Source organism: Zalophus californianus, chromosome 7, assembly GCF_009762305.2.
Source record: "Zalophus californianus isolate mZalCal1 chromosome 7, mZalCal1.pri.v2, whole genome shotgun sequence".
Classification (NCBI taxonomy): domain Eukaryota; kingdom Metazoa; phylum Chordata; class Mammalia; order Carnivora; family Otariidae; genus Zalophus; species Zalophus californianus.
The window spans coordinates 125,978,584-125,994,312 of NC_045601.1; the positions used below are offsets into that span (position 1 = coordinate 125,978,584).

At 43.2% G+C, this 15,729-nt stretch overlaps 1 protein-coding gene across 1 annotated transcript in view; it reads right to left on the reverse strand.

Moving 5' to 3' along the window:
- Nucleotides 1-13,478, reverse strand: part of F13A1 (coagulation factor XIII A chain) — a 165,879-nt gene extending 152,401 nt beyond the window's left edge. Inside the window, exons 1-2 of the mRNA XM_027602389.2 lie at nucleotides 13,422-13,478; nucleotides 11,344-11,491 (exon numbers count right to left, since the gene is read on the reverse strand). Of these exons, the coding sequence (XP_027458190.2) occupies nucleotides 11,344-11,473 (130 nt within the window). The 5' untranslated portion in view covers nucleotides 11,474-11,491; nucleotides 13,422-13,478. The remainder of the gene's footprint in view (nucleotides 1-11,343; nucleotides 11,492-13,421) is intronic.
- Between the last annotated feature and the right edge of the window lie 2,251 nt (nucleotides 13,479-15,729).

A 15,729-nucleotide genomic window follows, 5' to 3' on the forward strand; every position in this document is an offset into this window, starting at 1 on the left:
AAAAATCTATAGGTCTTTCCTCTGGCTTTTGGAATTGGGAGGGTAAATGTCACTTATACATTTATTGGAGACATGATAGCACTGGATAAAGGTTAGATCTCCTCCTACCTTTCTCCCATTCCTCTGCAAATGATCACTGAATATGGAGGTAACTCCGCCCATCTACACTGCAGTGTGCAAGATCTAGTCTAGAGATAGATTTCTGTATGCACACTTGGAGTTGTAAAGGGGAATTAAGGAGAGAGGCTGGTGGGGGTACACTAGACTTCTGCCTAACCTGACCCTGTCTGCTGCATGGTTTGCCCTCACAGCTGTGAATACAGTATACTGTAAATACAGTATACACAGACCACAGCTGCTGAGGCTGTACTCATGCTGGAGCATCACCCTGAAAGTCTCCAATGCCTTCCTTTGTGTTTACATGGGAATCCTGTGCAGGACACTTGGTCCCCTCTGGCCTCATTTTTGTCTCATACGCAAAACCAAGAAGTTGGGCTCATTTAGATACTCTCCATTTCTAAAGTTTAGGAGTTCCTGAAACACTCTTGATTAATTCAAAGTCCAGGTAATCCTGAGTTTGAATCCCAGGTCTCTTAATTACATAGGTACAGGATGTTGCTTCACAGAAGCTGAGTTTTCTCACCTTTCAAATGAGGAGACTAATACTTTGAGAATTTCTACAAAAATTCAATTACATAACAAGACAACAGCTCTGGCATGATGCCTGGCACATAGTGGGGCCATAAGCTTACTTGTGGCTAGCTTAACTATAAACTCTGATGGAGCCATTGCATATTTTACATGATGTGGTGTTCGGTGGGCTACTCTGACTGCAACATTACAGCACACAGAAAGTGCAAGATACAGTTCTATTTTTACCCCATTGCAGAACCCTGAACATGGTCCCCTAAAGGGCACTTTCCTTCCATTATGCTGTAGGTGGAAGATGTTTAATTCTCTAGACCTCTCTCTTTCAAGCTGCCTTTCCCCTAAGTTCTCTGGTCTTATTAAGGTCACAATCCCTAGTGTTAAGTCAGCTTCAGAAAGAGCTGGAGACTCATAAATGTCTTAGTTGAAAAGGACCTTAGTAATCAACTCATCTGGTCCTCTTTCTTAGCACTGTGCCTTTCAATAATGTTTTTGTTTTGTTTAAATGTCTAAAAACTGAATCCTCAGAAATGGGTTTAATCAGGTCTCCATTCATCAGCACCAGTGGAAGGAATGCACTGATATTATAGCCTCACAGAATCTCTGAGGGCCAAGGCACTTTCTAGACCATCTGGTAGACCTGCTATGTACTGCATGAGACATCTTGAAAGCCCAAATGCTTAGGCTTTTTGTCTTCATCTGAACAGGAAACCCACTATCTCACAAAGCAAATAGTCCATTTTTAAACAATTTTAATTATTTGAAAAGACCTCTTAAGATGAACTGACATCTGCTTCCTTGTAATTTTTCTAATCATGGATCTTGGTGCTGATTTCTGGATAAATATAGATTACATTCTATTCATTTCATCTGGTACTCCTTAGGTATATAAAGGCTTCTATTCCTTTGACTAACACATTCTCCATTTCCTCAACTGTTCTTTTCCAGAACTTTAACCCTCTACTATTTTCTGGAATGCATTTCATTTTATAAATTTCTCTCTAGTTGTATTTTTCCTAGAATTAAGTACATTATTCTAGCTATGGTTTTTCCAATGAAAGACAGAGACTGCTACATCTTTCAAAACAAATAGCATATTTCTATTATTTCAGTCAAAGATATCATTAGTATTTTGAATAGTTTTATCTTATTTTTGATTTACATTAAACATCTGTTAAAGCAAAAACCTTTAGGGTGGGGGGATGGGTTAGCCTGGTGATGGGTATTAAAGAGGGCACGTACTGCATGGAGCACTGGGTGTTATACGCAAACAATGAATCATGGAACACTACATCAAAAACTAATGATGTAATGTATGGTGATTAACATAACATAATAAAAAAAAAGAAAAATACATTCTGATGTCATTTCTACCAGTAGTGCATTATGATTCAATCCAAATCCCTAGAAGCCAGCCATATCTATATAAAGGTTTTCTTCTTTGTAGTTCAGTTTTAAGGCTTTGCATGTATTCATATTAAATTTCATCTTATTGAATTTGGTTAATTATTCCAAGCTCTTAATATAATTGTAGACCCTAAGCATATATTCAACATATTTAATATTCTCCACAACTTCCTGTCCTCCAGGAATTTTATGCAGGTCATTTTATGTTGCCATTCAAGGCATGGATATAAATGTTGATTAGGTCACTGCCTAATCAATATAAACTTGATAAATACACAGTGGTAGATACTAAAAAGTGAACAGATAATTATGACAAAGCACCATAAATATTCTGAAAAAGCAGTATATGGTATCGGGTAGAAGGCGGTATCTGGGAGGTACAGGAAACCTGTAATTCAGATTGAGGGAGTGGCATTAAGGAAGCTTTTTGGAGGAAGTGAGGTATATAAGCAATGGTCAGAAAGATGAACAAGTTATCCAGGAATAAAAAGGGGTGGGGAAGGATATTTCAGGGAGAGGGGAGTGAAGACTTAGGCAACAGAGTGTCTGGTTTACTTAAGAAATTGAAAGATGATTGGTTGGCTGGAGGGTAGTAGTGGGACCACGAAGGAGGAATAGGCAGGAGCTGCTCATGCAAACCCTGTAGACCATGTTAGGAAATTTGGACTTTCACTGCATTGGGGATCCCATGAAAAATCTGAAATAGCAAACTGACATGTCTTTATATATATGTGTGTGTGTGTGTGTGTGTGTGTGTGTGTGTGTGTGTGTGTGTGTGTGTGTGGAAATTTCAACTTCTTCTGGTGAAAGAGTAAGAAAAGGAATGGATGGTGGCCATGTTGGAGGCCGGAAAGTCAGTTAAGAAGCTACTGCAGCATTCCAGGTGAGGGATTGGGTGAGTCTAGTCTGCCTGCAGGTATTGAATGCACTGGTCCTGCAGCACTGCCAGAATTCACCTCATCTCATCCCACCTCCACTCCCATAATAATGTGTCCCTGAAAATGAGTATATTAGTGTTATGCCTTGGCTTCCCAAGCATCTTTGACAAAGGGAAACATAAAGATGGAAAGAGAAAGTCAAGTATTTTTTAGTATCTGGTTCTCATTGGTTTTATTTTTATTGCAAATGGAAACTCTGCCTTTCTAGTTCCATGAGCCTGTCCAGTGAACCTGGTTAATGTCTAGTGAGTCTGATTAAAGCCAGTCTATCCTCAAAGTAGTGTAATGCAGCGATACTTTGGTGGGAGATTGACATGCACTGGAAGAATACGAGTTCCATGGTTAAGCCAGTTTTGGGAAACCAAAGTCAATCAGGATACTTGAAGTATTTTTTTTTTTTTTTTTAGATTTTATTTATTTATTTGACATAGAGAGAGAGAGAGACAGAGTGAGCACAAGCGGGGGGAGTGGCAGGCAGAGGCAGAGGGAGAAGCAGGCTCCCCACAGAGAAGGGGAAGCCCGATGTGGGACTCGATCCCAGGACGCCGGGATCATGACCTGAGCCGAAGGCAGTCGCTTAACCAACTGAGCCACCCAGGCGCCCCAGATACTTGAAGTATTTATGGGAGACTTTTATTGGTGTAGACTATAAATCTCCTACAGGTTTCATGTTTTCCAAACTTAAATGACCATGGGAACTATTTTTGGGGGCAATCAGTGTTTTGCAGAATATGTTCTAGGAGATGCTTCACTATTTACTAATTGTGCAACCTCAGGGAAGTTATTTAATCTCTCTTCAGTTTCCTTATCTTTAAAAAGACAATGAAACACTTGCCTTATAGGGTTAGTGTAAGGATTAGATGAAAAAAAATGTATATAAAGTGCTTTAGCACAGTGTCTGGCACTTAGTAAATTCTCACAAATTATTTTTATTATATTAGCATTGCTATTATTAAGAGAGAAGATGAGCATAGTGGATAAGAGTATGGATTTTGGAGCCACAGTGCCTGGACTCACATCCCAGCTCTGGCACTTACTATTGCTGTGACTTTGCACAAGTTATACAAATTACCTGCGCCTCAGTTTTATCACCCACAAAATGGTGGTGGTGTGGGGATTAAATGAGAGAATGCTGCATTCCCAGGGTGCCTGGGTGGCTCAGTCAGTTAGGTGTCCCACCCTTGATTTTGGTTCAGGTCATGACCTCAGGGTGGTGAGATTGAATCCCACCTTGGGCTCTGCACTCAGCATGGAGCCTGCTTGAGATTCTCTCTTCCCTCTCCCTCTGCCCACCTCCTGCCCCCACTGGTGTATGCTCTCTCGAAAGAAAGAAAGAAAGAAGAAAGAAAGAAAGAAAGAAAGAAAGAAAGAGAAAAGAAAAGAAAAGAAAGAAAAAGAAAAAAGGAAGAAGGAGAGGATGCAACAAGCAAGCAAGGCTTCATTCCTTGTATTCTGAGAAGACAGCTTGCTTTGCTTTCTTACATTCTACAGGTAGATGAAATAATTTTCTCCTCTTCATTCCCAGAATACATTTTTTCCTTTTTTAAATAAAAAATTAATTATAATTAAGCACTTTGTGTCACGTTGATATAGGTGGTTTTATTTGTGGGACTGTAAGCCCTTTGAGGACAAGACCTCATCTTCAGTGTACCCAGGACAATGCGAAAAGAAGCCATAGTAAATATACCACTTTTCACTTTAAACAAATGTAATGCCTGAATTGGAGCTTGAAGTTGGTTTATGCATCATAAAATGCATATTCTATTTATCATAGGATTAACCATACAAGGCTTTAAATGTCATTTATCAGACAATTTAACATTTCAGGACTATATATAGTATGTTGTATATTGTACAGTGTTGAAGACAGTAATCTGGGGTTTTATAACATGAGGCCTCCAGCCCAGAATTTTTATTTCAGACTGGAATAAGAATGCCATGCCTTGATAGTACATAACTTACATATTGCTTATAACAAAAGGTAAGCAAGAGTACTAATAAATTCTTTTGAGTATATAAAACCTAAGCCAAAAAAAAAATCTACAGTTTCATAGTGAAAACAAATATATATATTTATTTTTTCTCATAAATATATATTAAATAATATTATTTTATATTACATAATGATAATATATAAAATAAACATATATTAACATATATATGAAGGATTTGTTTTAAAATAAGACAATCTACAATGTTGTAATTTTAATAACACTTCATTCCACGTATGGAGTTTTTAAAAACGTTATTTTTTTTCTAAGTGATCTTATCATTCTCTACTGTAATCTCTCTCTAACAGGTCATTGCCTTCAGGAAAAAAGAAAAAAAAATATCATGGAAAATTACAGTGGTACCCTATGTGGGGAAAAGCTAAGGCAATGATAAGCAAAATTTCCTGTGTAATCTCTTAAAATAAAAGTCCATATTAAAAACAATTTAAACCAAGGAAAACATTTCATTTAAAAAATAAAACTTGAGTGATGCCTGGGTGGCTCAGTTGGTTAAGCGTCTGATTCTTAATTTTGGCTCAGGTCATGATCTCAGGGTCGTGAGATCAAGCCCTGCATTGGGCTCCACACTCAGTGTGGAGTCTGCTTGAGATTCTCCCTCTCTTTCTGTGCCTCCTTCAGCTCATGTTCTCCCTCTCTTTCTAAATAAATGAAATCTTAAAAAAAATAATAATAATAAAACCTTGACCAAAACAAGGAAGATTAAAAGCAACAAAGAGTTTGAGAGTTTGAGGAGCTAATGTTCTAGACTGTAGTCAAATGGACAAGACATATGGCAGAGTAATGGGAGGGTGCTTTATCCTTTAGAGGGAGAAGGAAATGACAGCCCTATTGCCCTCCCCCTAGTGTAATCTGGTAGATCTCCAGATCTGCAAGGGGGGTGAATACTAAGGAATAAGGTGAGGTCCCAGTACCACCAATTAAACATTTTTTTCATTGCTCATGGACACTCGTCCACAGAGCAACCTTTGTATTTGGTGTTTATAATACCTAATAATAAGGGCTCTACAGATGTGGGTCATACAATATAAGCATAGATATACAAATATTCTAGTTCTTTCTATTGTCTGTTTTGCTCACTGTTGTCCATCTTCATGCAGTAAACACTCAGTAAACATTTATTAAGCTGGCATATTGATTTCTGCCTTTTTGTAATCAGATTAACAAGACATAGTTTAGATTGAAAGAGCCTTCGCATCATCCAGGCTCCGTTCGACACAAACAGGAAATTAATTTGCTTCTCCCTGTCCAAGCCCAGTTCCTGGCAAAATGGAGCCACTCATTGCTAAGCTACTTTTGGGTTTGGTTTTTGGTGTGTTGGTTTTTTTGAGATATTGTAGCTGGGAAGTTGGCAGCTTGCTCTTTCAAAGTGACAGCTTTCAAAAAGTCTACCTAACACAATTTAGCCTAATTCCAAACACATCAGAAAATGGACTGTTTAAAAAAAAAAAAACTCTCCTCATGAGCCAGCTGCCTCCCTGTCTCCCTACCCTCTCCCTAATATGAAAAAAAGTAGATTATTTTCTCCTTAGGTTGTAACAATATTCTTCTGAGAATGATTATACCTGTCACAGACGGAATCTTGAAATAAGTTGAATGTTTAGCTTCATATCCTGGGCATTCCCTGGTGAATTGAAATCTCCATGCAATCTTTGGTAATATTATTACCAAACTGTAGGCATAAATACTGTCCATGAGGAAGTAGGTTTGTTTATTGTTGAAACAACAGGATAAAAGCTCCTCTCTCATATTTCTCTTGGCTACCCAAATTTTAAAGTATCATTAATTAGAATGATTAAAAATATCTTCTTAAGCAGCTTACTGTTTTTTAACTGTTGCCATTCAAATGTCCCTGTACCGTAAATGTAGAAGAAATGCTCAGCGGCTCAGAGGAAGCTAGAATGAGAAGTGAGACCAGCATCTTCTCCAGAGATGGAACTCTGCCTGGTCTACTCTTCCTCTCACCAGAAGTATCTCAACAGCCTCCAAATGTATTTCCTTCTCTCCATTTCCTCCTCACCACTGGAATTACCTTCATGAAACATAGTTCTGATTATGTCATTTTGCTATTTAGAATCCTTTGCAAGTCCTCCTTTATCTGCAGGAGAAAAGGTAAGGTCTCAGTGTACCTACTGTAACAGGTCCCTGCCTACTTTTCCCAGGCTCATCCCCCCCTTGTCCCCATTACTTGATAGGCGCTGTTCCCTCTGCCAGAAATGCTGTTTCCATGCACTTGTCTGCCTGGAAGCCTCCTATTCATCCTCTAAGACCCAACTCGGATGGCCTTTCATCATAAAGCCTTCCTCACCCTCTTTCCCACTGTCCCCACACCATATCATTACTTTCTCTGTTCTTTCACTGCAATTGGCATAATTTCTGTGACAGTATTTGTTGCACTGAATTGCAATCATATTTTCTGTGTCTATTTCATCTAGTAGGTGGAGAGCCACTTGAGGCCAGGGATTGGCTTACTCATCTTTGTGTCCTCAAAGAGAACTTAGCATACTTCCTGACACATAGGTGGCAATCATTAAATGCTTTTACACAAACTGAATGAAATGATGAATTGGTTCTATACAACATCATTTCTTCACCATACATTAAATGCCTTTCTAATTCTTTTAAAAACCCTCAATCCAGAGAGGTTTACTCTGCACAAAGGAGAGATTGATAATTAACTAGTTAATTAACTGCTTTGGTTCTGACAGGGTGTGGGGTGGGAAGGAGGAGAGATGCTCAGAAAGGCACAAGACCCCATTAACCTGAAAGATTCTAGATCTCTCCTGCATTTGACTTTTTAGGGATCTAGACTTGCTTTCCAGTTTGAATTCATCACATTAGATCTGCCAAATAAGGATTACAATCACTACTGCAAAGGATAACCTATGGTCAACAATGCAGAGTCAAATCAGACCAAGAATATAAGGCTATCTTCCAGAACATTACATCTCCTGCTAAAATAACCTTGGAGACCAGGAAAGCTGTAGAGAGATTTCCAGAAACAACCACTAAACATTCAGAACAGTCTATTAGGAAGAGATGCAAATCCAGCAATCTGAGGAGATTTTCACATATTTTAATTGGCTACAGCTGAGTTCAGAAGGGGGCCTGAAGAACCCCTAAAACACATGAGGATGTCAAACATCACCACTGACTGGCCGGTCCCATCTCTGGGCTCTCACTGTCACCTCAAATATTTCCATTTTTTAAAAATATCATGATGCTGTATGGGAAGAGCCTCATGTGAGTTTATACATTTTGAAATGCAGGCTAAAGTCATTCTTAACCAAATATTCACAAAATCTGTGAATTAAGGGTATCATACCCACTCAGTGTGTATTATATATATATTGACTGTCACGGGAGCATTCGAAATGAAAAATCTTTCATTTATCCCTTTTCCTCCTCTTGCCTCTCTGCCTTCTCAGTCAGTTTGGAAAGAGCAGCTTGATGAAGGGACACTTTTGGAAAAAGCTTCTATTGAAACAAATGAGGAGAGTTTGACTTAGGGCTTTGTGAGCCAAAGCTGTCCTCAGGCCTGGGCTCAGGGAGCTTCAAGCCCTCTTGGATGCCCCTAGGGGTCACTGCATAAACTGCAAGAAGACAGCCACTAATCACACGTTGTGACAGCCTTAGCAGGGGATGACTTGGGAGAAACTGATGTATTTTGTGTCAGAAAACCTGCTTTTGGCACAATAAAAGAGAAATATGAAATGTAAAGGATAAGTAGGGGATAGTTCTTGATCACATGGTCTGTATACTGGTAATTTTCCTCTGTTCTACTCATCTAGGATTTCCCCCCATGATACCTGGGTTCAGAGACCCTATCCTCATGGTGTGTAGTACCTAGCTCACGTGTGGGAGACAGATTAAATGAAGGCATGTTTTTTAAAACCTGGAACCTGCTATTAATAATAAGATTATAATGACTCTAGGCCTGATGAGTCATTCAATTCTCAAGTGATTGATTGTTCATTCATTCTACAAATAGTCATTGGACACTCATATTCCTCTGCCAGGGCCTGTAATAGGTATCCCAGAATGTCACTTGGGCTGTGGACACATATGATTGCCAAGCAAACGATGACTGATTTTTCAAAATAATTCCCCACCCGTGCCTCCAAAAATAAATACACAGAAAACAATAATCCCAGATTTTTTTTTTTTTTTTAAATCAACCTATCTACTCAAATTCTCTGGTAGTTTTGATTTCTTGTTAGGAAACTTTTGTTCAGATTTCAGATATATAGCCCCTGTAAGCTGTTACATGTTCCCCCTATTTTTTTTAAAGATTTTATTTATTTATTAGAGAGAGAGAATGAGAGATAGAGAGCACGAGAGGGAAGAGGGTCAGAGGGAGAAGCAGACTCCCCGCCAAGCAGGGAGCCCGATGCGGGACTCGATCCTGGGACTCCGGGATCATGACCTGAGCCGAAGGCAGTCGCTTAACCAACTGAGCCACCCAGGCGCGCACACGTTCCCCTTAGAAACAAGTGTTCACTGGGGTGAGCTCCTAACCTTGTAGGGTATGACAACTTGCACATTCTGAATCAATGAGCATTTGTTGGTCAAGTGTCTCATAGATCAGGTGTCTCATAGGCACTAGTCATTTGATCATCATGGCCACTGTGAAGTAAGTATGGCTTCCATTTTCTTGATGGAGAAACTGAGGCTCCCCTGGGTGGCAAAGTGGGTAAGTGACAAATGTGGAACCAGAACCCAGTTCTTCTGAGTCCTGAACCGAGGGGCTTTTTGCTACATCTCACTTCCTCTGTTCGCATTTCTCCTCGCTGATCCTACGCCCCTTTCTCTTTCTGTTCTTTGGCCCACTTCTTCCAGCACCTTGGCCCCCGTTCTCCAGGGCCAAGAGTCTTCGCTGCCAGAGGGGGATTTTGCTAAAACACTGAATACAGCAAGGTATAATAATTTGCTTACAATTGCTTGATAATTTGACATCTGCATGCTTTTCAATTTTATTTGCATTCTTAGAGAAAGGAAGGAAAAGAAAAGAAAAGAAAGGAAAGGAAAAGAAAAGAAAAGGAGAAACCCAAGTTGGGACAGTGAAGGAGTGCACATCAACTACTTGCTTTGACCTCGGTTTCCCCACCTTGTAACATGGGGATTTCGATAAAGTTAATTAACAAGTCCTTTTAAACTCAGTTCCGTGGCTCTAATGGCAGAGTTGTAGGGAATGCAGCACCCCACTCGGAGAAAGAGCTCAGAACTACAAGTTCACAAGTCTGTCCGGATGCTTCCACTCAACTGAGGAAGCCCTTCTGTGAGTTCCCCCCTCCAAATCTGGATGGTACCTTAATGGATGGTACTAGATATCTCTCTGTTTCCACAGTTGGATATCAAATTGTCTAGACATGATAGTAACTCAATCAAACCTGTCTACAAGGTGCAGGCAGCTCTCTAATTTGCCGGACTTGTTAATAATCAGCATTGTTCTTTCCCTTTGCTTTCAACTGCTGATCTCTTTCTGAGGAGGCAGATTAACCACCCATCACACGGGTGATCGTGGGCACCTGCCCCCAACAAGTGGGTGTTTACCTCCCAATGAAACCTAGCGCACAGTACCCTCAGGAGCAGAAGTGGGCTTGCTGCATGAGTGCTACCAACAAAAAGTGGTCCATGAGAGATGCCATTCAAGGACATGAGTCTGAATGTCCCTGCTGCGACCCAAGGGAATGATGTCTGTGTCACCAAGCCACTGCTGGCTCCTGGGCCCCATCACAGTTGACAGGGCTGAGTGGAGGTCAGCGGCTGGCTGCTACCCCCAGAGCAGGTCCCTTGGGATCATTGGAGGCGAGAGCAGGGGAAGCAGCTTGCCTCACCTGCTCACTAGGCTGTTCTGGAGAGAAATAGAGGGCTTCCATCTCCATTACTGTCAGAGTCTGGCATCTTTCACCAGCTCTGAAATTCACAGCAATGGAGAGAGGAGGGAGGAGGGAGGAGGGAGAGGGAAAGAGGCACAAGCCAGACAATCAAAACAGCCACAATATTTTGGAAGTGGAAACTTCCAGCTAGAGAATATTTTTAAAAGCAGAACAGCAGGGCTGGAAGAGGCATCCACTGAGCCAATGCCCTTGTTTTACAGAGGAAATAGCTAAGAGGTAGAAAGACAAAGTGACTTCCCTGGGATCACAAAGCTATTAAGTGGTAGAACTGGGACAAGAATCTGGATCTTGGGGCCTTTTACCACTCAAAAGAAGGCTTGGGAGTCTTTTCTTTAATACCAGACACTGGCAGGGGAGCCACTTTTGTGGGAACCTAGTGGAGACAAAGGGTGCTGACCCAGCCAGCACCTGCAGGTAGGAGCAGGTAGGGGGACCCTGTACCTTGCAGGTTGACACCTCGGGGCACCAACCCTTGCAGCTCCACAGTAGGGAGGTCATCCTCTGCCGCATTGGACGCATTGCGGGGCAGGGCTCTCCTGCCTCCAAATGCAGGCTCGGAGGTCTCGGACATTCTCAGCTTCACAGGCTCCTTGTGGGGGAGAAAGGGAGACACAGAAAAGGAATGGGAGGCGAGTTACATTTGAGACAAGGATTCAAAAATAGAGAAGCAGACATATCCGTGTGGGGTAGCACTGAAGCAACACATTTTGAGTTTCACATAAATAAAGCTTGAGAAGTGGCAGTAAGGATTAGTCTAATGATGGAGTACAGTTCCCCAAGGATCTTGGGGAGATTTCTTGTTTGTCAAAACATATGGAAAGCAGAAGAAAAGGGACTTATTTGGAGAAATAAGATTTTAGAAAGCAGGTTTTTTTTTCCCCCTCGTTACCCCTAAAGGCAGTATTTTTGTAAGAAACGTTTAATGTCATATGCCCGTACATATGTCCATTTCATATAGACTTATGAAGCCCTAAGTCACTTTTAAGAATAAAGTTATCCAACCATGTCCAGATAAGTGGCATCCTCCAAAGCATTCATTTTTGCAATTTCATCCAACCGGTGTTTAATGAGAGCCTACTATGTGCCAGGCTGTGATCTGGGCACTTGGAATACATCAGAGAACAAACCAAAGGATTGTTGACCTAGAGAGCTTTCCGTCCAGTGAGGGTTAGGGTGGAGGCCACACTTTGCAGAAGAAAAAAGACAACGGTGTAAGAAGGTGGCAAGTGCTTTGGAGCCAGGACCACACAGAGCAGGAGAAGGCTGATGGAATCTGGGTGGGTGAAGGGGGTACACTGCAATTTTAAATTAGGGTTATTAATAGCCTTTCTCTGAATGTATTTGGTCAGTGGTGCTAATACTGACTTTGCTGCAAGCCTGCTTCCCCTTCCTCTGGAGTTTGTACAGGCGAGGAGCCAGCTTAAACACCACACGCCTCACTGTCAGGCCCCAATCAGTACTTGTTGACCAACTGACCAAATAAAGGGAGCCCTTGTTTCTGGCCCAAATGGAGCTTTTACCTTGATCACCTGGATCACCCAGTCATGACTCTTGGTTATTTGACTCTTTTCAAAAACCAAGCACACTCTCAAAGATGAGGAGCCCCCGCTATAGAGGCAACCAGAGTAGACTGTTCCGGAAACATGTTAAGCAAAGGCAACACAGCTGGAGACAAGAGAACCACTTTCTAGAGTATTTGGTCTGGGAAGGAGACAGCAATGTTTGCAAGTATGAAGTCTGAATAGGTTTCCATAAATACCTACAGACATACTTACACAAAGTCTCTAGTGAGCTAAGGGGACAGGGGGAAAGGGTTAATGATGGAGGGAAGGTAAGAAAAAGCAGTCCTCCGGAGGAGGAAAATAAGCCGCGTGGGGAGGGGAGGGTGTGGGGCAGAACAGAGTAGAGCAGTGCGGTAGCCGGTTGGGAGAGAGAACCCAGAAAGCAGAGAGCTGGTGAGCCCCAGGTGCTTACCAGGTAAAGGGAGACTGTGCAGGTGAGTGCAGGTGGGCAGAAGCAACCCCTTCTCCACAGGTCTGGGGTGGGGCAAGTGCTCAACTTCAGCTCTTGCAATTGGGAGAGGGAAAGGGGATGCACAGGGATGCAGAGCCGAGCCACGCAGGTGTTCTTACCTGGTCCTATATCCCTCTCTCTCTAACCTTTTGTTTCACCCCTCCATAATCTGCTCCCCTGAAGAGAGGGGAGCTCCCTTGGGGGAAGCACTCCCAGGTCCTTTATTCCCATCTGGTAGCCTTCTTGCAAGCAGCGTCTTCTGGGAAGCTTGAAGGAGTACCTGAGAAGTTCCCGCTTGGACAGAAGTGGGGCTCGGTAGGCGCTGAGATGGGGACCAGGAGAGGCAGTGGAAAAGTGGGGGCGCCTCTGAACCTTGTCCCCTATGCCCGGAGCAGCAGCCTGAGGGATCGCTGCAAAACTCTAGGGCAGGGGGGCAGGCGCAGCGGGCCTCTCGGCTCCTGGGTGCAGGTTTGTGGTGAGGCCCGGCAGGAGGGGCGGCTGCTTACCTGCGGTCCCGCCTGAGGTGCCCTAACGCAGGCTGGCTCTGTGCGGCTCAGGGGTACTTCCTCAAAAGGACGCAGGAAAAACGCAAGAAAGTTGACTCTTAAATAACTTCCTAACAGCTCCCACCCTCCTCCCCCTCCAATCCCACAGGGTTTTCTCCTCCCCCTTCTTGACAGCTGGAGCAAAGAGAGCAGCTTCTAGGACTTTCTACTCACTTCTTCTGCCATCCTGATGTTATTCTGGCATGAGCCCCTCCTCCCACCCAAGCCCCCTTACTCCCAAGTTCCTATCCCTGTTTCTTCTCGCCATCCCCACCTCCAGTTCTGCCGCCCCTCTCCAGCGCGCCCCCCCACCCCGCACGCCCTGCCCCCTCCCTTTCCTCAGAGGGGCTAGAAGGGTCTTCCTCCACAGGCAGTGTCCCCCCCTGGGGATTCTGAGGTTGGCTGCTTGGATGAAGGGTGGGTCTGCCCTCTGGCAGACAGGTCACAGACAGATGTGACCATGCATAAAGCAAGAGCAACTTGTCCTTCTTGAGTCAATAAGCTGAGGGGGGATGGTCTGCGTTCTTAAAACATCCATGGGAGCCTCAGCCACCACCTAACTGCAAGACTTCCCACAGGAGGGGAGGCCCAGCCCTGGGGAGGATGAGTAAATAACTTTAAGTGTCACAAAATTAGAAAATAACAGTTGTTTTTTTTCCTGAAAACCAGTTTCATTTATCTTCAAATAACTGGAGAAATAGAAAATTTTTCTTCTATGTATATATTTTTTTCTGAGTCTTTCTTTGTATCTCTAAATACTCCTATTTTCAGACATGGCTATTTTTAACCTTCTTTACTGTCTTCAAATTTCTGACCTTGCCCCTTGATCTGATTTCAGAGAGGTGGGGGGGGGGGGGGCGGGGAAGACACCATCAGTTAGGAATTCTCTAAATTTTCTGCTACCAATCTATGAACTTGCCTGCAAACTTACCCATAATTCCCTCTTTCTTTCTCTTACTAAAGTGGAAAAGGTTTCCAGTCACCCCTTTGTCCATGGCCAAGTGCATGAGGCCCTGCCTTTTTGCCTGTGGTCCATGTCACCTTGTTCTCCAGGGCCTTACCATACTGCATATCCATTCTTTCTCCTCTCTCTTCAAGCTCCCACTCGGGCAGCTTCTCCCCACCAGCCCTGACACCAATTCAAGGTAAGTCTCTTCAACACTAAGTTAAATCCTTCCCTGGGCCAACATGCCCCCCCCCCGGCTATTGCTCCCCTCTTTCGTCTTCATTGCAAGCTTCTGCCATCTGGCATCTGCCCCCATCATTCTGTTGAAACTAGCTCAAGGTCACCAGGGGTCTGTGCTAAATCCAAAGGATAGGATTTGGTTCTAATTCACTTACCCTTTGGAGACGTTGGATTTGCCCACTCTTGCCTTAAAGGTTTGTCCCCCTCGATTCTGGGGCATTACCCTCCTCCAGTGCTGCACACACCCCCTCGGATCAACTTGGCATTCCCAACATTCTCATTTCCCATCTGTATCCTGACATGTCCCAGATCTAGGTCTTTAACCATGACCTTTTCTAGAACCTCAGATTCCCCAATGTAACTGCCTCCCGAGCATCTTGGCATGTCCCAGTGATAACTCACACTCATCATGTCTAAAACGAGATGTGTAATTTCCCCTGAAAACCTGGTCCATCTCAGAAGTTCCCTGTCTCGGTGGATGCCATCACCCTAATTCTGTTGCCAAGCCAGACATGTGGTGTTGTTCTCGGCACTTCCTTCTTTTCCTCCCCTCAACCCCCAAATCCATTCCCTCAACAAATACTTTCTGTTCTTCCTCTTAAATATCTCTTGAATCTCCCCACCCACTCCCACTCCCACGGTGGAGGTTCAGACCACCACATCATCCTCTGTTGTCAGAATCCCCAGAACCACCTACCACTTCCAATCTCGAGTCCTCCAACCCGTTCTCCACGCTGCAGTGAGAAGGAGCTTTGAGGGGCTCAAATCTGAAATCAAATTGTTTGCACAAACTCTTCTATCACCACTTTCCTTTCCTCTTAGGATAAATTCCAAACTTTAGTTGACTGGGTCTCTGCAATGTCTGTCCTACTTTACCCTCCAGCCCCATCTCTTTTGCTCTCTCTTGCCTTATGCTCTCGTCTTCTGCCCTGCTCTCTCTTGGCTTCTGACGCCCACTCTACCCACCCCCTGCCCCCCAACCCCTTGGGCTCTGCTCCAGCCCCCGTGATTTCCCTGCTTGTACCACTTGCACCGCTGCCAGAAAAACGCTCCTCTCCTCTCGCCTCTTCTCCCCACCAGACT